We start from the raw sequence: 27887 nt of genomic DNA on the forward strand, positions 1-27887 counted from the left end.
AATGGTTTAAAAGTAATGAACCAATCATTCTAATTAATGAATAAGAATGATGAATCAAATTATAATCAACAGCTTTGATGTGGGTGCAAAAGAGTATAGAAGCAGTAAATATAACTCAAATAAAATTTGATAAACAACAATTTTCAAGATCATATTGATGAAATTTTAGATATAAGAGGAATATTGGTGCATAATGTAACCAAAAAAATATTATTCACACGGGAATTAGTAATTTGGCTGGGATGAGGCCTTAAGGATCTTAAAAGAACTAATCTATGATAAAATGAGATCGTCAAAAATATGTTTCTAAAATAATCTGTTTCCTTCCTGCTAATAAAAATGACATTCACCCAGCTCAGGGAAAAAATATCATTCGCATGGTTCCAACCCCTATAAATATAGAACAGTTACAATCCTTTCGACTTGCCAACTCTCATCAATGATTTATATCGCAATTACAACACGGTATATCCGCACCGATCAAGTGTTAAAAGTTTTTGGTTTTGGTCTTACAAGGAACAACATTCATTTACAGATCAGGCATTAATTTAATATTCTCCAGACTTCTCGATAAGATTGAAATGTTATGCACTCAACACTAATTTAGGGGCTCTCCTACTATGCCCAATGTCAAACGGTTATAGCAAACAAAACTTTTTGCATCGGGAACTATTAGAGTCGGAGAAAAAAATGCCTCAATAGAACGAATTTGGTTGGAATAAAAAATTTATACTTATCGATGGTAGAAAATTTTTATGCATTTAGAGCACAAACCCTTAAAAAACTATATGATAAACGTAAGTTACCCAAAATATATGAGTAGACTAACTCTTTTTGCATAGAAAATATCTACCATTGTCGAGCGAAGGAAAAAATACTCGCAGATACGTTATCAAGACTCCCAATAGCAATGGAACAAAATGATCACTAAAAAATATATATTAATCTAACCCAAATTAAACTCCGAAGAGAAACGAGAAAAGATAAATTGCTAAATTGAGTAATTAAACACATAGATCGTATATGGATAGGATATGCCAAAAATGATTCGGGATTATTTTGTTTTAATAATTATTGGGAGGATACATTATTCAATGCATAGCGTGGCCATTGGGGGGGGGGGGGGGCAAGGAGAAATCCACCCTCAGAAATTATCTTGTTTTCGTAAAAATCATTTAAGCTAATAAAACTCCCTCCTATACACCCATCACACCCTCTCTCCCTAAAATGTATACAATAAATCACTATAAAGAAAAATTTGAATGAAAAACTAGTAAAGTTAATAGATTTTTAATTAACGATTATAGTTCAAAATTTCTAGAAAAAAAGTGAAAACCCAAAATTATTTTTATAGAGTTTTAATATAGCAAAATACCTGCAATAAAAAACTCACCTAATAGTTCTTTCTCTCTTACCAAAATCCTGGCCACATAAGGATTGAATGGAATGGAAGATCTATAATTCCAACTGTTTGGCTTCAAACAACATATTCGTCAAAGTAGACATTTTCAAATTAATAAGACAATCATAAGGAAGGTTTCTTTATAATTGAAACATCACTATAATACACCATGAGAACACATTCATTTGAATTTTTTGCTGAACCTATGCATGTATATTCATCGTTAGTTGGAATTTATGCACATCCCAAACAGGTATAGGTCGAGTTAACGTGAGAAAACCACATTTCTAGCGAAGATCAAGCCATTAAAAAAATGGTTACGGCGTTTGGAACGTTAGGACAGATTGTTTCAGATAATAAGCATTAATTTATTTCTGGAGAGTTCCGAGGATCTTGTACTCTAGAAGATATTAAATTAATACATTCAACACCATATCATCTCAAATTACATTAGGAATACTGAAAGGTCGATATTTTCTTATGTGAGCAGATGTCCGCACTGATCAATTGACTGGACCTTCATGCTAATAGGGGCAAAATCGAAAACTAGATTGATTACGTCCATTCATTATGGATGAGATGGAATGAGCAAGTAATAACGAGAGTGGACTCATGACGAACACACTCAAATGAGAGAGTTTGTGACACTATAACCAGTGTGATTACACACTGAAATCAATTACGGATGGAAGGAAGGATTATAAAATCCTTACCTAGTAGATTCATATTCAGTAGAAAGCAACGATAAATCCATACGATTACATGCCCATCAACTGAGAAAAAGGGACAGGGCCAAAGAAATGGAAAGTCAGGAAAGGAGGAAGAAAATTTGGAGCTAGGTCCGATAAGAACTGGAAAAAAACCACTTAGAGAGAAAAATCTCTTAAATAGAAGAGGCTGAAATTGAGAAAACTGGATACGTCTACAACATGATCCTAAATGGAGACCACAATAAGGTAAAAATTGCAAAGATCGACAAAGCAGACACATAGCCTATTAAAGGAGATTCGAAATCGAATGTATATGGAAATGTGATAAATGTTATTTAGAATACTATAATTATTATCTAAAAAAGATTAAATTGGCAGCTATCCATTTTATAATTTAAAAAAACGTAATAGTTCTCCCCGAATTTATTTAATTTAAACAAACAAGATATTTGCAATGGATGGCCAAAAAATATAATTTATTAGCATTAATAATGCACCCTCAAAATATATATTTTTTTAAAGATTTTTTGTTTCATTTTCTTTAACTATTCCTAGAGACTCGATGAAGATAAAATATTTTAGTCCATTAAAATTTGAAGAATTTTTATAGAATACGAATATTAAGATTTTATTGTATTTGAAGTTTATTCTAAGTGTTATTCATAAAATATAGTACAACATTCCCTTCTAGGGCACCAAGGGAAATACATTTTAGAATGGCTTAAAATGTGTTTAATTGTTAAATCACCTACTGTAAACAAAAATAAAAAATTGGAAACTTTGAGCAACGAGAATATTTTATAATCAATTAATTATATATTTTAATATATAATATATATGAAATTGTAAAAAAAAATGTTTAGTTCACTTCAAAATGTGAGGTTTAACAATAGTTTATCAATTTTGATTATGCACACCATATTTGATTATAATAAAAATTTGTATCTTAAATGTACCTTGGGAAAATTATATTTATATCTAGATACATTTTATGGCTACGTGTCAATATCTAGAAATGTTCTTTTAACAACTGTGCTATTTCGCTTATACATAATATAAAGATACTGGACAAAAAAAACTTATATGTAAAATATATAAAAATTTATGTATTTCAAAGGTAGATATATTTATTATATTTGATAAAATAATTCAACTTAACATTAAAAATTTTGATAGAAATTTTCTCTGGTTATAGCAATGAATGACATATTGTAAATATTGTAGATAAGTTTTGTATAACGAATTACAAGTTGAATTTGTATATATATTTATATACATATAAAAAAAAACATTTTAAAAAATAAATAAATATAGTATTGGAGGATATGTTTGTGACGGTGTTAAAAAAAATTAAAAAAAATATATTGAGGTTAGGAAGGATAATCTTGTGGGGAGAGACTGCCTATGAAGCTAATATAATTAGCCTTGTGTATAGCGATGGAGAGCCTTTGCCTTAAGAAGAAGCCCTCGCGGGGTTCACCGGTTAGTTGACGAATGTGGGAGCCGAGTTCCTTGAAAAAGGATAAGACATATTACCCAAAAGTGGTAAGGGTAGTGGAAATAATGGGGATGAAAATATATTCTTGAGAGATTTCGGAATATTTCGCTATTTTGAGTGTCTCCTTTTTCTCGAGTATATTGACTGTTTGATTTGATGGAGCGAGTGGATCAATACAAGAATAGTCCCAGACCAGGGATTGACCGCGCTTCCAAGGAATTTGCGAAATACCGTCAGGCCGTTTTTCATCAGATCTGTAAAGACCGGATGGTTCAAGAGTGGAGGGGATTTGAGCAGATCTGAGAGCTCTAAGAATGATCGAATTGCATAGATTATGTCTTACAATTCGACCTTTACATGAGCGACAATGAATACTATGTCTTCCATTGCCCAAAACTGTGGAGCCGCAACCTGAACATATGTGGGGTTGGGTAATAAGGCAATTTAAACGGATACCGTTTGCATGTGTGAGCTCGTTTTTATTTAGTTGTAATTGTAGATTAATAGACGGAATGGCCTCGAGAACATGGCCTGAACCATTAAGCAAAGAAGAGAATAAGGGACGGTCAGATAATTGCATTCTGGAAAGGAGTGATTCAACGCAGAGTGCAATAATAGGCCTATCCCAGTCCTTCTGCTTATTAGATTCAGGAAGAGGGTGATCCGCATAAATTCGTGTCCTCCATTCGATGATTACATCATTAAAAGAAGAGTTGGGTTTTAAAGATTTGGGATTTATTATGTTTTTAGTTAGTAGGCAACTGGATATAAAGGCCGTTAAGGTGAGATCGGATGGAGATCTGAGGCCCAGACCTCCCATCTTTGTGGGTAAAGAAGCTTGTGTCCAAGCAATTTCATCGAATTTAAGATTTAGAATGTTTTCGATAAGGATTTTGATCCCATTATCATAAACTCCAAGTAGAATTGGGAATTTAAATATGGCAGTTGAGCGAAGTGCGTAAAGAATACGGGGAATATTGAAAAAAAATTTCACCAGGAAAAAGGCTTTATGAGAAGGAAGAAGGGAAAATAAATCTGCCAGCTCTAATAAAGTATCTAAAGTGGACTGAAGAAAGAAAGAAATAGCAGAGTTACCACCAACAGGGGCTCCCAGATGATAGAGACCGTCAAGAGTCGTTAGTTTGAATTTGTTAGTATTAGGTTCGATTGTATTGATAGGGATAAATTCTGGTTTCTCTGGATTAATGGAGAGTCCTATAGCTGATCCGGCCTCCTTGATGATGTTCACAGCTTTATTGACTTCAACATTGGATCCTCCGAGGATACCATCATCAATGTACCAGGAATGCAAGGATAATGAGCAGACCGAATTAATGGATTTAATGATGTCATTAATACCTAAACAAAAGAATAGGGAACCTAGGGGGTCTCCCTGCTGAATGTCCTCGACGGAAGGGATTTTAAAGGTATCAAACAGAAGAGTGGAGGGCTGTTGATAACACGAATAAAAAAACTTAGTGTAACTGGGAAAAAGATTACTTGAGGAACTCAAAAAGGAGTTCCGGGAGAGTGTGTTGTAAGCATTAGAGAAGTCAATTTTTATCAAGGATTCATTAGAAGGTAAATTTTCAAGATATAATCTGGACAAATGTACAACAGCTTCACAGCCACCAGAGATTCCTACACCAAGTTGGAAGGGACTTAGGAGACGTGAAGCATCATGCTTAATTCGAGATGATATCATCTTGGCTACTAATCGGCGAAAGGTAGAACCCATAGCAATGGGTCTGATATCATTATTAGGTTTTTGAAGTGCAATTAGCCTGGCACCAAAGAGGATAGGTGAAACGAAATTTGGAACCTCACCGTTTAAAATTTTGTTGCAGAAGTTTGTTAATTTGGGGAGAACGGATGTTTGTGAGCATGTAGAGGGGGAAGTGATGTCCTGGAGAAAAATGGGGCGTATGCCATCGAGCCCATGAGCGGAATCGCGATGAAAGGAGAGAATGGCTTCCCTCACTTCTTCAGAAGTAAAAAGAGAAGCGCAAGTGGAGTGAGGTTGAGGAGAAATAGGGATGATGTTGGCTAAGGGGTGTTTTTGACATAACTTTAAATAGGTGGACATGGATGGCTCAGCTAAAGAGTCATGTGTGGACACCAATCTGAGTGCTCCTTTAATATTGAGGTTGTCAATTTTCTTGCAGATCAAATTGGCCTTCAACTCTATTCGTGAGAATCTTCTTTTGTTTAAGACTGACTGTGAGATTTTGTTTTCATGAAGATGGGGGGTCTTCATCGAAGCAGCATCTTTGATTTGCTGAGTGAGGGATTTAGGTGAATTTTTGTCAGGCACTCTGAAAGTATTATATCCAAAATATAGGAATTTTAGCCATTCTTGCTCATTACTAAAGTTTGCAAGAGAGAAAATAGGCAGTCAGCAAAAGATTTAGCATCAGACAATCTAGCACCTTTGGGGATCCTTGAAATAATATTTGGTTTGGGATGATCAAGAAAAATATCTGAGAAGCTGGAATTTGGATTGTGGTGAAGTGGAACAGAATTTTCTGGGGGGATAATCAAAGTATTGGTAAGGGAAAAAGGATCGTGGCCAGAGTGTGAGCATCTGAGTGAAGGAGGACCATGGACTTGTAAGCATCCATTTTTCCTAATATGTACTGTTTTTTGACAAGAGGGACAGATTTGTGACGATGACATACAGGGGATGGTAAATTAAGTATTCATGTAGTAGAAAAAATTAATTTGACTCATACAATAACTATAGGCCAGCAACAATTTTGAATGATGAGGTTATTATTGATTATTTTGAATAAATTCATTAATGATGATAAGAATTCAGGAGAATTATAAACAGCTGATTGTGAATAAAGAGCTAAAAGCTTGGTTATTGCTAGGAGAGAATAATCCAAGGACATTATTGCAGCATGGTATGAATATGATCAAGGACTGATGGTTGTTTAGGTACTATATTACATAATTTTGAAAGATCGGAAAAATAATCAAACAGATGAAAATACTAGGAGTTCAACTATGAGACAAATCAAGGAAATGGAACTAGAATAAAAGTAAAAGATCATTATGAAAAAGGGTAAGGTAGCAGATTTTTTACAGATACCCAAATGTGAGGAGAATGGGTTAGAAGAAAGTTATTCTAAATTAGCAATTAGGTTTTAATAAACTAGTGAATTTTTATAAATGCTTTAAATGACGAGTATTTAGTGCCCGATGATAACACATTATGTATCTTATTATAAGTCATTTTGGTTCTTGAACGAATTATAGTGTTATGGACAGGTATTCTATATATTTCATTTAAAATAAGAATATATGGCGGCATAAGAGAGCCAACATACTCATTAAAGTGTGGTGTATTAAATTAATCAATTTTAATACAGGTGTCCAAGCCTCATGGATTAGAGAAAAAAAAATGTGAACGAAAAATTGGTTGTCCCGTTCCGAACTACTAAAGTAATAATAGAATATGGTAACACATTACTATAGGCCTTAGGAAAAACATAAATAAATGTTCAAATAAAGTAAAGGAATCTGATATTCATTGTGGAAGTTAACCAAGTTCGACGATAAAATCAGTATACGGCATAGAGAGGCAACATACTTATTAATGTTAATGGCGTATTAAATTAATCAATTTTAAACAGGTGTCTCATGGATTAGAGTAAAAAATGTGAACAAAAAATTGGTTGTCCCGAATTCCGAACTACTGAACTAATGGGATACAACACATTACTATAGGCCTTAGTAAATAAATGGTTAAAATAAAGTAAAGGAATCTTCCTTGTGATAGCAGACGATTAATCAGTATGTGACATAAGAGAGCCAACATGCTAGTTATAGTGAATGACTTATTAATCAATTTTGATACAGGTGCCTAAGACACTCATTGATTAGAGAAAAAATGCGAACAAAAATTTGACTGTCCCAAATTCCGAACTACTAAAGTATTAACAGGGTATGGCAACACAGTATTAAATGGCATGAGAGAAGCTTAAATAAATGTTCAAATAAAGAAAAGGAATCTGACATTTCTTGTGTTAGTTACCAAGTTCGACGATATGCCTCTTTTTGGCTGCCATGAATGATAACATTTAAGATAGTGATTTCTATAATATTTAAAAAAAAATCTGTGTAAATAACCAATGGAAATAATTTTAGCCATGGGAGTATAAAATCATAAGCACTTTATAATTACATATAAAAGATTTTTTTTTTAAATGAATTAAAATAATATAGACAACTTATTGTACGTGTTATTTGTGTAAATTTTTTAAAATCCCTGTCAGATATCTGTTGCATAGAACCCGATACTCGGCATTAAGGGTGTTGGTATCGCCAAAAAAAGAATTCTCACCCCAATCAAAAGTTTATCAACTTAATTATACATGTTGCTTAGGATCAAAACTTCATCTGCCAGTTTTAGATTTTTAATATGACACTTTCTGAATCTACCACTTTATATATTAACAGGTTTAAATATAGAATGAAAAGGGTTTATTTGCATAAAATATATAGATTAGTTAAGAGTTTAAAAATAACTTCCATAGATAATTTGATGCTTTTGAGTGGGATAGGTAGGTGCCTTCCTCCCCATATCTTTAAAGGGAATAATATTGGTGTAGCCAGTAAAAAGGAGGTAGCGTGAATAAGGTTGCCACCAAATTTTTCTCTGATGAAGACATTGCAATTTCGTAATGCGACAATTTTCGAAACATAATGCCATATTGGCCCAATATCTTATTTGTTCTTACTTAATATAACAGTAAAAGAATTTTGCATTAATTATATTTATAAAATATTAACCTTTATTTCAAAAAAAAATGAAATAATTTTAAATTTTAATATATAATATACTTGGTTAAAAAAATTAAACAAAGGCTAAAATATTTCTTAACCGAAAAAAAATGGAAACAAATTAATTTTAATTTGTAAAAAAAATTTTAAATCAATCTTTGAACCATTAAAGTATAAGAAGAACATAGGAAATGAACCTTGAAACTGTAAAAAATATTTTTTTCAGACTTGTATCTCCTATTCTTATTATCCTGGCCATCGTAGGAAACATAGTTTACATTATCGGTCGTTTAGGTATAAAAAAGCTCAAAAAAGGTAATGATAATTCACTAAAACATTATATCCATACTTATTTTCTGATGTTCTTGAGCGTTTTATCCTGTGTAAATTTGTCATTCTTACCCTCGGCTACCAATACCGCTACAAGAGGCTTCGGCTCTAAGCTAAAGGCTATTCTAGTGTATAAAATTAACGGTGCCTTAGATCGGTTCTCGGGGTATTCTACAAATTGGGTGACCGCCATCGCCGTTATAGAGCGCGGGTCCGCAATTGTTATTCCAACGATTTCATCAAAATACATCACAGGCAAGTCCATCGTTTATGGTAATACGGGAGTGACTCTTCTTAGCGCATTCTTAGCCGCTCCGTACCTTTTCATAGTAGAAATTGTTGGCGTTTGCGACATGAACGGAACCCGCCCTCTTGCCTTCACTAACAATATGACCATGGGTGGAAGGGGTAATAATATAAGCTGCAAAAATATGATGTTTATAGCAAATCCCAGAAATATGACGCACGTCAACACGTCGGACTGGAAAAATAAATATGATGTTCCGGTTACTACAATGATGAATATGGTTCCCATGGCTTTAACGCTCGGCGGAAATGCAGTTCTATTGCTAAAAGTATTTGGAAACACCTTTACAAGGGTAGGGGCAATCACTGGCGTGAAAGCAAAAATAATTTCCATTACAAATGCTGTCACAGGGAATACTAAAAAAATTTCCAATGTAAGCCCCAATAATATAAACATTCCATCCGTTTCGCCTAATATGACACTCTCTACTAATGAACCCATCATCTCAACCAACACGATACCTTCAAAGACTATTGGAAGTTCCTTTACAAAATTAAGTTTGGTCAAAGATATGAAAGAAAAAACATCATCTACCTTGAATACAGTGATGGGGCCTGGTAAAAAATTATTTGATCTTAGCCTTAGTTCTAATATAAACCCCTCGAAAATTGTAGTGCCCATTAATGTATCCACTATTTCTCTCAGCAAATTTAATCCATTGCCTGACACGGCATCGATTTTATCTAAAACACCCTCCGTTTTTTCAACGAATAGCAAATTTTCGCTTAACCCAGAAATTAGCTCCATTGGCAAAAATTTATCGGCCAATGATTTTGCTTCCCATTTAAAGAATATACCCGGGTCAAAAATTGGTAATCAATTTTTAAAGAGCTCGGTCGGAGTTAAAGGCAAATATTTATTGAATAGAGGCCTGCAGTTAAAAGGAAAATTAATGAAACTTAAAAACGGGAAATATTCAGGCATGATATTCACTCAAACTGCGATGTTGCTAGCATTAAATTTTCCTCATGTCGGTCTTATGCTTTTTTCTAAAAATAAAAAGATTTACGACAGAGTATCAAATAGGCTAAAATCTGCGGAAGGCTTCGTAAATTTGCTCAAATATTCTAATCCAATGGTGGGGGTCTACATTAATATTTTTGGGGATCCTACAATCAAAGGAGCACTTAAGCGTTATTTGAGATTCATTTCTACTTATTTAAAGTTATTCTATGCGAAAACTTTTAAACATAAAAATCCAATCCCTACTTAAAATAATTATTTTCTATTTATAAGACGCCGATTAGCATTTTAATAAATAATAAATTAATCGATTGATTCGATTTTTGAAAAAAATTTTATATATTTGAAAAAAAAAATTTAGAAATTATTTATTTACTAATTTTTTTTTTAAAAAAATTTAAAAGTAATTATAAATTATAAAGGTATTTGAAAATTCCTTAAATTTTATTTATTTCGAGGTCAAATTTAAATAATATATATATGAATTTAAAAGTAGTGTAATTTTATTTATTATGGTTTGGTACGCTGCTATAAGTCCCTCTAAGCCACTGACCTTATTACCTAACCCCTTACTCTATTCTAAACTCTCTATTAAATAAAAATAATTAAATAATTAGCAAAAAAGAGGAACCCCCCATAATTTCAAAGACTCTTTGGCGTCATACGCACCTTCCACCCCAGAGGCCTTGCTTTGCAACTCTGCAAACATAAATTATTTTCCATATTATGGTATGAGTCTTGATAGTAATAATCATTGAAGATAACGAAAAGCCTAAGCCAGTTGAAAGACGCTCATTGATACATTACAGACTAGGTATAAGGACATGGGTTTTGCAGCGACATAAATAGAATTAGTGAAGAATTGCATTTTTTTTGTTAAATATCCTTAGATAGGTAATTTTTTTTTAAATTTTATGATTCAACAATTTTGAGGATAAGATTACTAATTATTGAGAATTAGGGCTCAAACTCGAGGATCTAATAAAGGAAAAAGTTTGTAATATAATTTTATTTACTTATTATAAATGAGTTCTTCCTTTACGCCTCATTAAATTTAGCTATTACAGGAGACCTATAGGTCTGTCCCCGGAACCCAGACCAAACCAAAAAAAAGAAGTATGATTAGAAAAATTCGGGCTGAGAAAATATTTGAATAAACTGCTCATATTTTTATTTTACCTTTGAAAAAGGAATCGCCCAATGGCAACCAAAATAATTGTAAAAAAAATTAAAAATTCCGGAAAGCATAAAAAATCATCGAATCAAACAACAATTAAAGCCATAGGAGAAGATTGATTCAGAATTGGTGGAAATAAAAGATATCATTTTTTTAAAGAACCGGGAATATAAAAGTATTTAATTGATCAATTTTAAAATTATATAGCGGATATCGGAGCTTAGCGAACAGGGACCTATCAGTCCTAATCCTATTAATTTTAAATCTAGTTAATCAAAATAATTCAATTTTATAATGTATATCTGTTGATAAAAATATACTTACCCTGTGTCAACTCATTAAAAATTTTATACTTGAAAAATATGTTATATTATCTCGAAAATGTAAAGATAAATGTTTAATTAATTGCGTCTGGGCTCTGGGGTATACTTAAAACGAATTATTCATTGGATTCGAATCGTATTTTACGAATATAAATAACACAATTATTTGATTCGAAAATACAAATAGAACGCCAATATTATTCGTTCGAATAATTATAAAATTTTTCGTAAATATTCCAATTATTCACAATATTTTTAACTATTTGCATAATAGTACAAAATACGAATAAGGAATTATTCGATTTATACGGGTATAAATGATGCAAATATTCCTTTCCTATTTTTAAAGGTATAGCTCCTGAATTCGGCTATTAAAAGCAAGCATCATGTATAATATATCAAATAAAAGTTTTACCCTCCTTTATGCCTGGTGTGAGTTTAATATCATAAGATCATCTTGAGTATTTCTTTATAACAACTTTTATCATGAATGAAGAATGGGAAAAAACCCGACCAGAGTATGTAATGATTAGTTATACCAAAAAAATACAATTTTTATACAATATAAAAATTTTGATTTTCGGTTATTTCGGTAATCATGTATAATATTTATTAGTAACGATAATATTTCTTATATAATCCTGTGTACCCCTTACTTGGTTTGTGCTTTTATTTTACTTGAAATATCAAAATGATTGTTAAGAAATAAATTATACACCTTAAATACATTATTTAGTCAGTACCGTTTGAGTAGCAATATTTTTCAGTAATATTTTCAAATTTTATAAAGGTATTTATGAAGATCTACTTTTCCCCTGTCACCTCTATTTGTTTTAAAAAAAATTATTTATACAATTGATATAAACTTAAAGATTACACACAAAGACATGACAAGGTTACTTTGGTTCTGCAAGAAAATCAAAAAGGACTGCCAAATTGATCGCTTATTCACAATCGTATACCAAGGGAAATTTGTATAAATTTGCTTATAAAACTTTGTTTATTTTGATATAACAAAACTCTATATTCAGAACCACAGTTATATTAGGTATATATTTTTCCAATAAACTATGATTTCATTAGTGGAGAAAAATATTTACTCTATTATCAAAGTCGAAGTTAGGATTTGAAACCGGAAATCGGAAAACAACCCAGAATAACATTTTAAATGTTTCAGAAAATAAGCTTAGGTTGGTTCCAAATCCTGATTTATAATATAAATACAATATACTAATAATTAACAAATTATAATTTGATAAACAATATCAACTATAAGGCTCTGTCCTGGTTGAACTTATTTATAATATTTATTGCTGCAGCTTTTGAAATAGGAAACTCTATTATAGTTTATTTTAAGTGTTTAATGGCATTTTATTTTTTTCGTTCCTTTGTTTTATTTTTATTATTTTGTTTTTTTTCTCTCTTACTTTTTAGTTTAGTCGAATTTATATAGTCGACTAAACAGCCAGCTGTTTGAAAAATAAGAAGAACCAGGACACAGCCTAACCCTGCTTTACAGTTAGCACGAATTCGATGCGAAGTATACAAAAATAATGTAAAATTAATTAACATATTTTATATGCTTCGCCAAGACTTCGTGCTAATTGTGAATGCAAGATAAATCTGTTACAACTGTAACTCAAACTCCCCCATTAACTAAAAAAATATTTAAAATCCATTAATATTAAAATAAGTTAAAGTATTTATTTTAAAATGGAATTTCCCCACATTATAATTAATAATAATAGTAAATACTGACTCAAGGATCTATTTCGGTCATTTTTAAATCCTCAAAAAATGTTTTCCTTTAAATGATTGAGCATATTATTTATGAAAGTGTATTTCAATTTTAAATTTTTATATAAACTTGCATTTTGGCAATTCTTTTTAATTTTATGTGCAAAGACTGGAAATAATTAATTTTTAAAAAAACTATCTGAATATAAGAATGAAAAAATTTTTCGTTCCATTAAAGCTAATGCAATTGGCTAAAATTGCTATGGCGATCCTTTATCAGGGAAAAACCACTCTTCTTAAGGTTTTTCAGAGAGTGTGCCGATTTGGGAGCCTAAGCGTTTGAAGAATGACCAGGCGTAGATGTATTTGCCTCATACCTCCCATTGGCAGAACAAGCCGCTTTTATGTCCTACAGTCTGGTTCATGTCCACGAATTATATTTCTTACAATAATTAGTTTTGTACATATATTCATTCAAAATTAATATATAACATAAATATTATAGAATATAATTAAATGCTTCACTCTCTTTCAAAAATAATATATAACATAAATAGAGAATCTAATTAAGTGCTTTACTATCTCATAACCAATAAACCTTTATTTTAGATTTTCTTATCAAAAATTTTCTTTGATTTTACATTTTTTTTAGAATTGGTGTGAGACTAATTCAAAAATGAATATCAGATTAATTGTAAAATGAGTACAACTTTTTATAAATTCAAAAATGAGCAAATAATTAATGCATATTTATATTGAATTTAAAACAGGGCTGTGAACTCCCTTTCTACAAAATAAGGGTAAGGTTTAGATTCAGTGAAAATTCTCAGAACCATGTTCGGGTTCAGGTGGGCTCATGGTTCGGTGTTCAGGAAAGTTTCAAATTTACATAAAATCCATTCGTTTTTATACATGTCATTTTTATTTTTTAAAAAAAATTATTATCAATAAATAAAATTTTTATGGTGACAGGGAAAATGAAAAAAATCAAATAGTATAAAATAAAATAATCAGAATTTTTTTTACACGTTTATTTTTACGCAATATGTTTTGTTTAAAGTTTTTTTTAAGAGAAAGTTTTGTGGAAAATCTGAAGGGTAAAGTTTTAAAAATTTCGAAGATATGTTTTAACCATATTTTATTTTTCTATTTCAAAAAACGAGTCATTCACTCTCTTTCGATAAAATTTTATAATATATTAAATTATTTTTTTTTATTTCTTAACAAAAAAAAATAGTCAAAATAAATTATCATCTCTTTTTTAAGCTGAAATAAACCGATACAAAAATTAAAATAAAGAACGATTCCACAGAAAAAGATTTCACAAAAAATATTTTTAATATTGAAAATAAAAATAAAACAATTATGTTTTAATTAATTTTATTATTTTACAAATTGATGATATTTTAATACATTTTCATTAAAAAATAAATAAATAAAGAAATAGAAATTTTTAAAAAAATCTTGAACCCTGAACCCTAAATTTAAAAAAATTCGTGATTCGGGGTTTTGGCTTACTATATCAGGGTTCGAAGGTCTGGCTACAATTAAGGTTTGAATTCCTTGATTTAAACAAACTCAACGTCCTCTGTTCTATGCATTAGAGTTGCTTATGCATAGCAGATATCTAATAATTTTTAGAATAGTAAGGTCACTAGGGGGAAGCGCAGGGGCTCGCGCCCCCTCAAAATTTCGAATTTTTTTAATACCAAATGTAATTTTGATAATATTAGCTAAAAAAACAAGGTAATTTTAGATAATGTTTACTAAAAAAATAAAGATATTTTTAAAATGTTAGCTAAAAAAGATACTTTTGGAATGTTGAGCAAAAAAAAGGTAATTTTGGATAGTGTTAGCTAAAAAAGAGAAAATTTTGGATATACCATATTTTTCATAAAATATTATTTAATCTTTAGTAATTTGGTTTTTTGCTTAAATCGAAATGAAAGAGATTATAGCGATAAAATGATTTAAGACCAAAACGAATATAATATTTATTTTAAAAAACCCTAAAAGTTTGTATGAAATGTATTAAAATAAAATATCGATTTGTTTAAATGGGATTAAATTTAAAAATTGGGCGCTTATTTCTAAAACATTGTATGCGTATTTATTTTAAAAATTGATGCTCATTTAAATGGAGGGTGCTTTAGAACCTAAGGCACTAATCTAGCTACGCATCTAGTAGGGCGAGTTTATCAAATATGGTATGATTGGTATGAAAATATGATCATCACAAAATTTTCTGAACTTATATATATTGTTCTTTTTTTGGTTCAGGAAGTTGAGAGCTTAGTTGTAGGAAGGCACCGGATCAACTATTTATTTTAGTTTTCTACATTATAAATTATTTTTTTGAAATTTTGGCATAGTCTTAATTACATTACCTATCCTATCCTATCATACACTGGTGAGACATCCCACAATTAAGTAGGTACTCAGAGGGCGTATCCACTGCAGAAAAAATAAAAAATATCTTCATTAAATTTACTAGCTGTCATCTGATTTTAATATAACTGAAATATATTTCATATATTCACAATGTCGCGAGGCAGGGGTAAAGGTTCGATAAGTCAAATATCTAGTAATTTAGGCTTGAACCGAAATGAATTTCCAACACAATTTAATGTTGAAGCTCCGCCGCCTCTATATCCAGTATATTACTATTTAATTCTTTAACAATAGGCATTATATTCTATTTTTAAGCTTTACATATATTATATGACGAAATTTCAAATACTTTGATTTTATTATAGCCTCTAGATCATCAGCCATTAAAATTAGATATAAATGATTCTATGAGAGAATTATTAGATATAAAAGAAGAAATACTTAAAAATATGCAAGAATCTCCTTTCCATAAAAGTTTTGAAGATATAAAGAAGAAATCATTTGATATTGCACGATATACTGATAAATATAAAATAAAACCCCTAGATATATTCCAATATGCAGAAGATCATTTTGGTAACAAATTTATATGACAGAATCAATTTTATTATATTTTTTTAAAGATTGGAATTATTTACCAGCTGAGTTAAGACCTAAACCACTTAAGATCAACAGGGATTTAAAAAAATTAAGAATTGAGAAACTGAACATAGATGAAAAACTTAAAGTATTTCTTATTTTAATTGGTCATATTATCTTAGTGTATTAAAAATATACAATTTATAACTCACTTAGAAACTTCAATCAGTTGAAGAAAAATTAGCCCATAAAGATTCCATTCCTTATTCTAATGACCCTCAAAATCCTGAGAAAACAAATGATGATATTGAAGATGGTAAAGAAGAAAATGCTAGTTTAATTGAAACTGAGGATGAAGAAGAAGTTACTTAATTCATTTTATCTATATTATAAATTAGACCAATACCTAAATTTTTCACTAATTCAATATTTCCTATATTACAAACTGATGCAAATCTGATATTTAAATTTATTTTGTTTATCAAAAATATTTGAATAAATGCCATAAACTTAATATTATCTATTCAAAATAAGATTTTAAAAATTATTAAATGATTTGGCTTTTTATTCTCAAAAGGTTATTATCTCATAAAATATAGGTGATGTTTATGTCTGAATATAATGCTGTTTGGCTCAATTTAGCCTATTTTTAAAAACAGTTATCAGGATCTTAGCCAAAATATTTTTTACTTATGCTTCTAAATTTTGACAATGACGCCCAAATTTTTCAGCCAACTGGGCAAAATATCCAAGCTTGGATAATAAACCACTAATTAATGTCACTCGTTAAATATTTTAAAATTATTTTCTAGTTGCAGATATAACAAAAAAAATAATAAAATTTGTAATCTTCTAAAATAATTTGATTTTTTTTATACATTACAAAATAAATTTAATTTTGTTTCCTTTTATAAATTAATTATTATTATGATTATGGTAAAATAAAATATATTAATTATAAATACAATTATAATATAACCAAAAACAATAAAAAGTATTGGATAGGGTTTGTATGAATATTGGCCTGATCTGTATATTTTTTATAAATGCTAAATATTGATCCTGTCCCAATATTAAATATCTGCATACTGTATATGGATGCATTCAAAGAACATGTTCATAAATAATATTTTAGACAAATTTTAGTGTAAACATTCTTTTGAAGAATGGATTCTTTTTTATATTCAATCAATTACAAAAAATTAAAAAATTTTATTTAAAGAAATTATAAATTTAAAATATTCTGAATTTTTTTAATAAAAGATTACAATCCTTCCTTCAAATATTTTTTAACAATTATCCTTTCTAACTTGGATCTATTTTACTCTATTATGTTTTATGTTTATGTTGTTTATGTCTAATTATTTTATAGTCAGAATACTTGATAATTCAGGCTCAGATAATATATATATCATCATCATGCCTTCATTACAATAAGTATCTCAATTTTAATTCCTTAACAAATATTAAATGGAATTGAATAAAAATGTTATAAAACATTTAGCCAATGGCAACCACATTTTCCATTTTAAAGTGTAGAATTTTAGGCCTAGTAAACCCGTTTTTGGTAAGGTCTTTATATTGAAAAAAGCCATTAAGTCTATAAGAATATTAATTATAGCAAGAATTTGCAAATAGACCTAAAAATGGGTGGAAATGGGAGTTATGACAAAAATATATATATACGAAGTTAACTAATATTATATTTATGCCTTTTTTTCTCTCTTTTCTCCTAGCCATAGAATTTAAAAAATAATATTCAAATTGAGCTGGGGTTTTTTTAATTTTTAAATGAAGATTTTGTTCTTAAATATATCTTTTGCATCCTCTAATTCCATTAACCCTGGCTCCTCTATAATATTGTTATTATCATTTTCATTAGAAAATGCATCATAATGACCATTCATATTTTTCAATTTTTGTTTTTAATTAAAGCAGGAGGCTTAAAGTCAATATTAAAATATTTAATGGGCAGATAAAATGGGGGATTAGAGAAACTTTCACCTCCAAAAGGGAATTACTATAACTGCCATGAATAGTAATGGGGGCACATTTACAAAATGTCTAATCTTTCATGCTTACGGAATAAAAAATATATCTGTGAGCCTTAAATTGAAAATAATGCAAAATTATTCCAAAGATTTTAATGATGAAATTGTAACAATTTTTTAATCAGAGTGGTATTATGTAGGAACCAGAGTTTGTAACATTAAAAGCTGCCAATTATTTGTGCTCTGTTATAAGATCATAATCATTCAAAAGAACAAAATCATTTTATCATGAGGTTAAAAAAAATCTGAATACCCCAGCTTACTTTAAATATTATTTTTTAAAATAAGAATGTCAGTTGTTGAGGCTCCTTTTTTAGAAGTAGCTAGCTCCCTCCCCTGCCTTCTCAAAATGAGCTAGCTCCCGCTATTAAGTTTTATAAAAAGAGTTAGCTCCCACTCCAAGTAAGGAGTGCCACTCTATAGTAGGGCTGGGAACCAATATTAAAAACCCAATATAAACAAAATATTGTATTGGTATTGGGTCTAAAATATTGGTATTGGTTTAAACAATATTTTCTATTTCTTGTATTGGTATTGCTATTGGTATTGGTTTATATTGGTATTGGTTTAAATTCAAATTACTAATTAAAAGAATAGAAATAGTGATTATAAAACTCTTAATTTCTAGTTTTAAATAAACATGGAAAAAAAAATCATGAAGCATTACCATAAAAACAGGGCTAAGAACCAACTCCCAAAATTTTACTAAATCCAAATTGTTTTTTGAAACTATATATTTTTGAAATCAACAAACCAATCAAATAATAAACGTATATTTTGAAACTTTTTATTTAGCACAAAGAATATAGCAAAATGAATACACTAAAAATGTAACATAATTGTCTATTTATATAAAATATAGTGCAAAAGATTGTAATATAAAGAAAAAAATTTATGTATCTAAGAAGAATCCTTCATTCGCATCCAACTTTTTAAGCACAGGCAAGCTTGGATAGTATGCTCATCTAGTGAACAACGTTGATCTGTTATAAGATACCTTCCTTCTGAAAAAGCCCTTTCAGAGCTAGATGAAGAAGCTGGAATTGCAAGATAATCTCTGGCAATTTTTGATAATATTGGATATCTATTTTTATTTAATTTCCACCAGTCTAATGTATTTGTATCATTACAAATTGTGGCTTCATCCACATATTTGCTTATTTCTAAGTTATTATTGTTGTGACTAGGTTTAACCTGATATATTTTGTCAAAAAAGGATAATTTTTTGTTATTTTGTGTTTCATTTGTAGGTTCAGCTGAATTGTAATTATTTGTTTTATAAATATTATATTCATTGGTTAGACATCCAATAAGAGTTTTTATACTATTATGCAGAGTTGTTAACGCTCCTTTTTAAAAGTAGCGAACTCCCGCTACCGCTCCTACCTTCTCAAAAGGAGCGAGCTCCCGCTCCCGCTACTACATATTAAAAGGAGCGCTCCCGCTCCAACTAATGGAGTGCTGCTCCATAACCGCTCCTTTGATTTTCATTTTTTTAGAAGGTACATGAAACAAAATCATATTTTTTTATCAAAACGTTTTATTTATATTATATGATATATCAAAATATTTATAATCTTTTATTAGCTTTTAAAAGTAATAAATTTTCTAAATTAGAATCTAACAAACACTCACGCCCCTCCCCTAAGATCTGTTTTACAATACTAAATAGGCGCTCCACAGGAGCACTAGAGGGAAGCGGGGTATTGTATTTTATATAAATATTTTTTAATTCAGGGAATTGTTCAAAAATAGTAATTTTGCTATCATTATTTAAAAAATATCTATCCAATATATTATCTTCATGGTGATCAATTTCATGGAATTCAAAGAAATCTTCCAAATCATTGCAAGGTTCCCGTGAACTAGTAGTAGCTATTTTTCCGTCGGGTATTTGTTTCCTTAAAAAATTAATTAATCTGCCTTTTAGTTCCATATTTTTTGGATTTTTTATCCATTCCCAATTCAATTTGAATGCAGGATGGACAATCGCTGCAATGATATTATCATCATTATAAATATTTGAAAATCTGCAATAAAGTTATTTAAATAGATATAATTTATTTTTTATTATAAACCTTTTATTAATACCGCTTATAAGAGACTTTACAAGAGGTTGGCAAAACTCTAAATCTGTTAATTCGTTTAATTTTGAAATAAATTTAGAAATGGTTGGACTTAGGAAACCCATGTCCATATGAAGCTCCCCTTCAAGGATTTTTAGAGCTTTTTTCATATGCTTCATAACCTAAAATTTATTTATTTCACTAAGATAACGATTATATTAATATTTACTTGACTATACTCTTTTTTAATAAATTTACGTTCTTGGGAGTTAAAACGTATAAGCCCATGGTTATCACACAACTCATCAAGGTCCTTTTGTTTTTCATCTAATATTTTATCTAGCAAAACCATAGACTCATAATACGAATTCCACCTAGTAGGGATGGGACCAATACCAATATAATATTGGTTTACAATACCAATACCAATATAAACCAATATATAATTAAATATTGGTATTGTTTTTACAACCAATACCAATTACCTAAATATATTGGTTTTGAAATATTGTTTAAATACAATTTTAACCAATACCAATATTAAAAATTTAAAATAGAAAAATACATAAAATTATTTGGTTTTATCGTGGATAATTATATCGTGGTATATTTTTTTACTTTCATTCATAAACATATTACATCTGTTATTTCTTCCAAATATTCCTGTGATATCAATATTGGTGTTATTTATAATTATAGTTTATTTTTATTATGGAAGTAAGTTTTCTATATGATATCTATCAATTTTATCTATATTCATTTAGGATATTATAATGAATGAAAATAAAATCGAGTTAATAAATATAGATAATGATATTGATACTAATAATAATAGCGATAATGAACAAGAAGAATCAACGATATCTAATAAAAGACGAAATACAGCAAAAATCTGAATTTTATACTAGTTGTGATAACAAAAAAAAGGCTATTTGTGATAAATGTAAAAAAAATTATCTATTCCCAATTTTGGAACCTCAGGATTATGGACACATCTTAAATCCATCCACACAACTTTATATAAGAAATGTGAACAAAAAAATTAACACCATAAAATCATTTTTAATTAATAATGTAAATAATAAAGCTAATTTAAATAATTTAATTATGGACTTTTTTATTCAAAATAATTTAGCCTTTTCAATGGTTGAAAATGAGTCATTTAAAAATTTAATAAGCTTTTGCAACCCCTCATTAACATTAATTTCTAGAAAAACACTTAAAAAAGAAATTATGAAACATTATCCATAGTTCTTTTATCAATTTAAAATCTGTACTTTCTAAAATTACTTCTAAATTTTCTTTAACAATGGACATTTGGTCCTCTCCAAATAAAATACCCTTTATGGGCATAACCATTCATTATATTGATAATGATTTTAAATTAATTAATCATTTATTAGATTTTATTCCTTTTAAATCAGCACATAATGGTATTAATTTTTATAATATTTTTAATTCTGTATTAAAAGTAAAATTTGAAATTGATTTTTTTTTGTATTATATTAGATAATGCTAGTAATAATTTAGCATTTTTAAAAATTTTAAAACTAAAAGACAATTTTGATAATGTGTGCAAATGTTTTTGCCATATTATCCATTTGTCTGTCATGGCTGCATTGGAACCTCTAAATCCAACTTTAAAAAAAATAAGAAATTTTTTAAACTTTCTATATCTAAATTTAATAAACTTTAAAAAATATATCTTGAAAAAAATCCAAATTTAAAATTTCCTCACCCTATTTTGGATATACCAACACGTTGGAATTCAACGTACCAAATGCTCGAAAGGGCTATATTGCTCAAACCTTATCTCACTATATATACCAATCATCAACAAAATACTAATGAAGAATATTATATTAGTGCCTTAGCTTTGAATAATATTGAAATATACCGAGAATTTTTAGAACCATTTAATTTTGCTACAGAGATGGCCTCATGTGCTAATACTCCATCAGTTTCAACAATCATTCCTTTATATTCCAGTATTTTTGAGCACGTTGAGAGTTATAATAATAATCTTAATGCTATTTTAAAGACAGCTTCATTAGCTGCCTTGACAAAACTTAATAAATACTATAATTTTAATAAACACCTATATATTATTTCAACAATGATTGACCCAAGGTTTAAACTATCAAGTCACTTATTAAAGCATAATAGCAGAGTTGCTACATTTTCTCAAAAACAGCTTGAGCGCCCCTCCTTTTTAAAAATGAGGAGCGGGAGTAGCTCCTTTTAAGGCTGGAGAGGAAGAGCGCCGCTCCACCGCTCCTTTAAATTTAATATATAAATATTATTATTTTTTAAATATTAATAATATTTGTTAATGAAAATAAAATTTTATTTTATTTAAATTTATTCATTATTAAATGTTGAGCCGAGTTTTATATTGATTTTTCATCTAATCATTTTAAACATTAAACATCAGTTTTTCCTTTTTATATTGAAAATTTTTTGAAAAATCTTGTAGAAAGTTGGGTAGGTATCTAATATGCCTGAATTCCACTAGGTGGTAGGGCTGGGAACCAATAGTAAAAACCCAATATTAACAAAATATTGTATTGGTATTGGGTCTAAAATATTGGTATTGGTTTAAACAATATTTTCTATTTCTTGTATTGGTATTGCTATTGGTATTGGTTTATATTGGTAACTATTGGTATTGGTTTAAATTCAAATTACTAATTAAAAGAATAGAAATAGTGATTATAAAACCCTTAATTTCTAATTTTAAATAAAGATGGGGAAAAAAATCATGATACCATAAAATCAGGGCTAAGAACCAACTCTCAAAATTTTACTGAATACAAATTCTTTTTTTAAACTAGGAATTTATTAGGTGATGTGAATATAAAAAATTTTGATTTAACCATGTATTTTTTGTATCAACAATAATAAACGTATTGATTTTGAACCATTTTATTTATCACAAAGAACATAGTAAAATAAGTAAACTAAAAATGTAACATAACTGTCTATTTATACAAAATATAATGCAAAAGAATGATGTAATTTTAATATAAGAAGAGAAAATAATTTTATGTATTTAAGAAGAATCTTGCATGCGCATCCAACTTTTTAGGCACAGGCAAGCTTGCATAGTATGCTCATCTAGTGAACAACGTTGGTCTGTTATAACATACCGTCCTTCTGAAAAAGCCCTTTCAGAGCTAGACGAGGTGGCCGGAATTGCTAGATAATCTCTGGCAATTTTTGATAATACTGGATATCTATTTTTATTTAATTTCCACCAATCTAATGGATTTGTATCATTGGAAATTGTGGCTTCATCTACGTATTTACTTATTTCTAAGTTGTTATTATTATGAGGTTTCACCTGATATTTTGTCATAAAAGGATAATTTTTTGTTATTTTGTGCTTCATTTGTAAGTTCCGCTGAATTGTTATTATTTATTTTATAAATATTGTATTCATTAGTAAGATATCCAATAAGAGTTTCCATATTATTATGCTTTAATAAATGACTGAGTTTCCATATTATTATGCTTTAATAAATGACTTGATAGTTTAAATCTTGGGTCAATCAGTGTTGAAATAATAAAGAGGTGTTTATTATAATTATAGTATTTATTAAGTTTTGTTAAGGCAGCTAAAGAAGCTGTCTTTAAAATATCATTAGGATTATTATTATAACTCTCCACATGCTCAAAAATACTGGAATATAAAGGAATAATTGTTGAAATTGTTGGAGTATTAGCACATGAGGCCATCTCTGTAGCAAAATTAAATGGTTCCAGAAATTCTCGGTATATTTCTATATTATTCCAGGCTAAGGCATTAATATAATTTTCTTGATTGGTATTTTGTAAATGATTGGTATATGTTGTCAAATAGGGTTTGAGCAATATCGCTCTTTCAAGCATTTGGTATGTTGAATTCCAACGTGTTGGTATATCCAAAATTGGGTGAGAAAATTTTAAGTGTGGATTTTTTTCAAGATATATTTTTTCGAGTTTATTAAATTTAGATATAGAAAGTTTAAAAATTTTTTAAAAATTTCTTATTTTTTTAAAAGTTGTATTTAAGGGTTCCAATGCAGCCATGACAGCCAAATGTATAATATGGCAAAAGTATTTGCACACATTAGCAAAATTATCTTTTTGTTTTAAAATTTTTAGAAATGCAAAATTATTACTTGCATGTCTAATGTAATGCAAAAAAAATCAATTTCAAATTTTACTTTTAATACAGAATTAAAAATATTAAAAATATTAATAGAATTATGTGCTGATTTAAAAGGAATAAAATCTAATAAATGATTATTTAATTTAAAATCATTATCAATATAATGAATTGTTATGCCCATAAAGGGTATTTTATTTGGATAGGACCAAATGTCCATTGTTAAGGAAAATTTAGATGTAATGTTAGAAAGTACAGATTTTAAATTGATAAAGAACTATGATAAAGTTTCATAATTTCTATTTTTAGTGTTTTTCTAGAAACTAATGTTAGTGAAGGGTTACAATATGCTATTAAATTTTTAAAAGTGATATACTCAACTATTGAAAAGGTTAAATTATTTTGAATGAAAAAGTTTATAATTAAATTATTTAAATTAGCTTTATTATTTATATTATTAAGTAAAAATGATTTTATTGTCTTAATTTTTTTTACTGCCAATATTTATTTGCTCACATTTCTTATATAATGTTGGGTGGATGGATTTAAGATGTGTCCATAATCCCGAGGTTCCAAAATTGGGAAGTGATATTTTTTTTTTACATTTATTACAAATTGCCTTTTTTTTATTATCACAAGTAGTATAAAATTTCCAAATTTTTGCTGAATTTCATCTTTTATTAGATATTGATAATTCTTCTTGTTTTTTATCGCTATTATTATTAGTACCAACAGCATCTATATTTATTAACTCTATTTGGTCTTCATTTATTATAATATCCTAAATAAATAGATAAAATTGATAGATATCATGTAAAAAATTTACTTCCATAATAAAAATAAACTATAATTATAAATAACAGAAATATTGATACAGTAGTATTTGGAAGAAATAACAGATGTAATCAGTTTTTGCAATGAAAGTAAAAAAAATATCACGATATAATTATCCACGATAAACCCAAATAATTATGTTATTTTTAATATTGGTATTGGTTATAATTGTATTTAAACAATATATCAAAACCAATATATTTAGGTAATTGGTATTGGTATTGGTTGTAAAAGCAATACCATTAAATATAAATTGGTTTATATTGGTATTGGTATTGTAAACCAAAATTATATTGGTATTGGTACCACCCCTACATATAACATATATATTTTATTTTGAGTAATTATAAAAATTAATTTCTATATATAAATAAATTCGGGCCGGGCCGGTAAATTTTTTTTAAAAAAATCAGATTCGGGTTGGGCCAAAACTTTGTAAAACATTTGGGTTCGGGCCGGGCCGGAAAAACTTTTTTAAAAAAATTTCGAGCCTGACCGGGCTTGAAAAATTAAGCACGATGCATATCACTAGTGTTTACATTGAATCCCGCAAAAAATTTTAAAGTTTTTGTTCCCTGGTGCTCACTATCATATTGGAAACTTAATCTTTATTCAAATATTATATTTCGATAAAAGAAAATTTTTTAAACCAGACTTGTTTTCTTCTATAATCACAATATCAATTATATATATCGTATTCTACCATTAAAAAAAATACACATAAAGATAAATGATTACGCTGAAACCTATTTTGACAATGGCGAAAATTTTCTTGACGATGAAAATGACTCAGATGAAGGGCCTGTGTTTTGAAGAAGAAGAAAATGGATTGAGAATTTTTTTAAATTATTTATGTAGCGTAATGATAAATAAATCCTATTAGTTTATGCTTCATCTCCACTTTTTATTCATTAATTAATATATTTCTAATTAAGAATCAATTATGAGGTGAATAATGGGCAGCGATGATTATCTTATTCTATTTTTTAAGTACTCTAGAAAAATTGCACGTTAACGACTTTGATACCAATGAAAGAAGGCGCGAGCCGGAATTTTTACTCCAAGTCTCAGATTATATTTTAACCCAGACCATTGCCTCACGAAAGGCAAAATTTTGATCGCATCTGTAAAATTTATTAAATATTTTAAAATTAGATTTCATTCCCCCTCCTCCCCCTCAACTTTCAAAGCATTATTATTGAAATATATTTTTTCAATGACTCTTGATTAATACTCTTTTAATGTTACATTCCAGTTATTCAGATTGTTATAATTCTATATTTTTATTTCTATAATTCCACACAAACGTACAAATAAAACCGTAATTATACAATCATAAAAAGTTAGTTATTGTATATAATAGTAATGCAATATTTATAAAGCAGTGATAATAGTATTCCTATTTTTTTAACTTTAAATGTGTATTATTGCTTGTGACCGCTTCCACAAGAATTTTTATAACAATTTATTCAAATAAATTTAAAAACGAGAATAAAAAAAATACAATATTAATGATAATTACAATTTGCTCCCCATTTATAGGGGAGCTATTCAGACTTTAAATAATGATGCGAACAATAATAAAGTAAAAATATATTTTCTTAAAATTAAAATATCCAAAAATTTGAATCCGTCGAATTAAATTACATCAAAAAGAATCTATAAATTGCAACACTATTGCACAAATTTATAAATTAAAATAACTCCCAAATCAAAATTTAAGATTTTATAAATATAAAAATATAAATCGTGGCTAATCATAAATTAACTTAAAATTCAAATACATAACTAATTATCACATACTTCTTATACAATAAACAATCAGAGTTGGGCACAGTGGCTTAGCTAGGAATTATCCTTAGAGGGGGTCCATACATATAAAAGCTGGGGGGTTGGCCTGGTTTATCTTACAAATCATAACCATTTCTTCGATAATATATAATAAATATATTTTTTAAATGCATCAATAATATGTTATTATAATTTAGTAGATTATTCTCAATGACTTTATAATAATACTATCCAGAATAATTTCAATAGTAATATAATATCCTTCCACAAACATCAAAACCAGAAAAATATAATTCATATAAAATCACTTTTAAGTCTTTTGAACGTATAATCTCAAAAAAAAATGTGCTCTGGGAGGGGTCCAAACCCGAAAACCACCCCCGTAGCTACGCCACTGGTTGGGCAGATCCTTAAAAACGAATCTAGATACGATGCGTTGATAAAGTGGATCTTAGTACAGATACTAGTATCTTACTAAAAATGTCAAAAAAATATAAGATAATCGGATCTTTTGCTAAATGATTGTATCATAAATACAAGATACTTTTTATATATAATTTATTTGTAATGAACATAACATGTAGAGAAAAGATCAATTTATTTCAAATTTTTTGTATATAAATATTTATTAAAGTGAATAACTGGTCTTAAAACTTTACAATATCTTCAATATACTAAGTATCTATATTTTTTAATGTTGGAATATCAATTTTTTTAAATAATAAATTAAAATGTGCATGAATATAGGCTATACCACCTGGCTATGCATAGAACTTTTTACAGATTATTT

At 28.5% G+C, this 27887-nt stretch overlaps 2 protein-coding genes across 2 annotated transcripts; one reads left to right on the forward strand and one right to left on the reverse strand.

Moving 5' to 3' along the window:
• Nucleotides 1–3644: 3644 nt before the first annotated feature.
• On the reverse strand, nt 3645–5867 carry LOC135928769 (uncharacterized). The gene has a single exon (XM_065465232.1). The coding sequence runs from the start codon at nt 5865–5867 to the stop codon at nt 3645–3647; it is 2223 nt and encodes a 740-aa protein (XP_065321304.1).
• A 9747-nt stretch (nt 5868–15614) lies between these two features.
• LOC135928363 (DNA-directed RNA polymerase III subunit RPC7-like) lies at nt 15615–26717 on the forward strand. Its single transcript, XM_065464818.1, has 5 exons — nt 15615–15890; nt 15992–16202; nt 16250–16353; nt 16422–16568; nt 26033–26717. Exons 1-5 carry the CDS (start codon nt 15777–15779, stop codon nt 26117–26119), a joined length of 663 nt encoding a protein of 220 aa, XP_065320890.1. The 5' UTR covers nt 15615–15776; the 3' UTR covers nt 26120–26717.
• The last annotated feature ends 1170 nt before the right edge of the window (nt 26718–27887 follow it).

The sequence above is a fragment of the Gordionus sp. m RMFG-2023 genome, chromosome 4, assembly GCF_954871325.1.
Source record: "Gordionus sp. m RMFG-2023 chromosome 4, tfGorSpeb1-WG-v2, whole genome shotgun sequence".
Classification (NCBI taxonomy): Eukaryota; Metazoa; Nematomorpha; class Gordioida; order Chordodea; family Parachordodidae; genus Gordionus; species Gordionus sp. m RMFG-2023.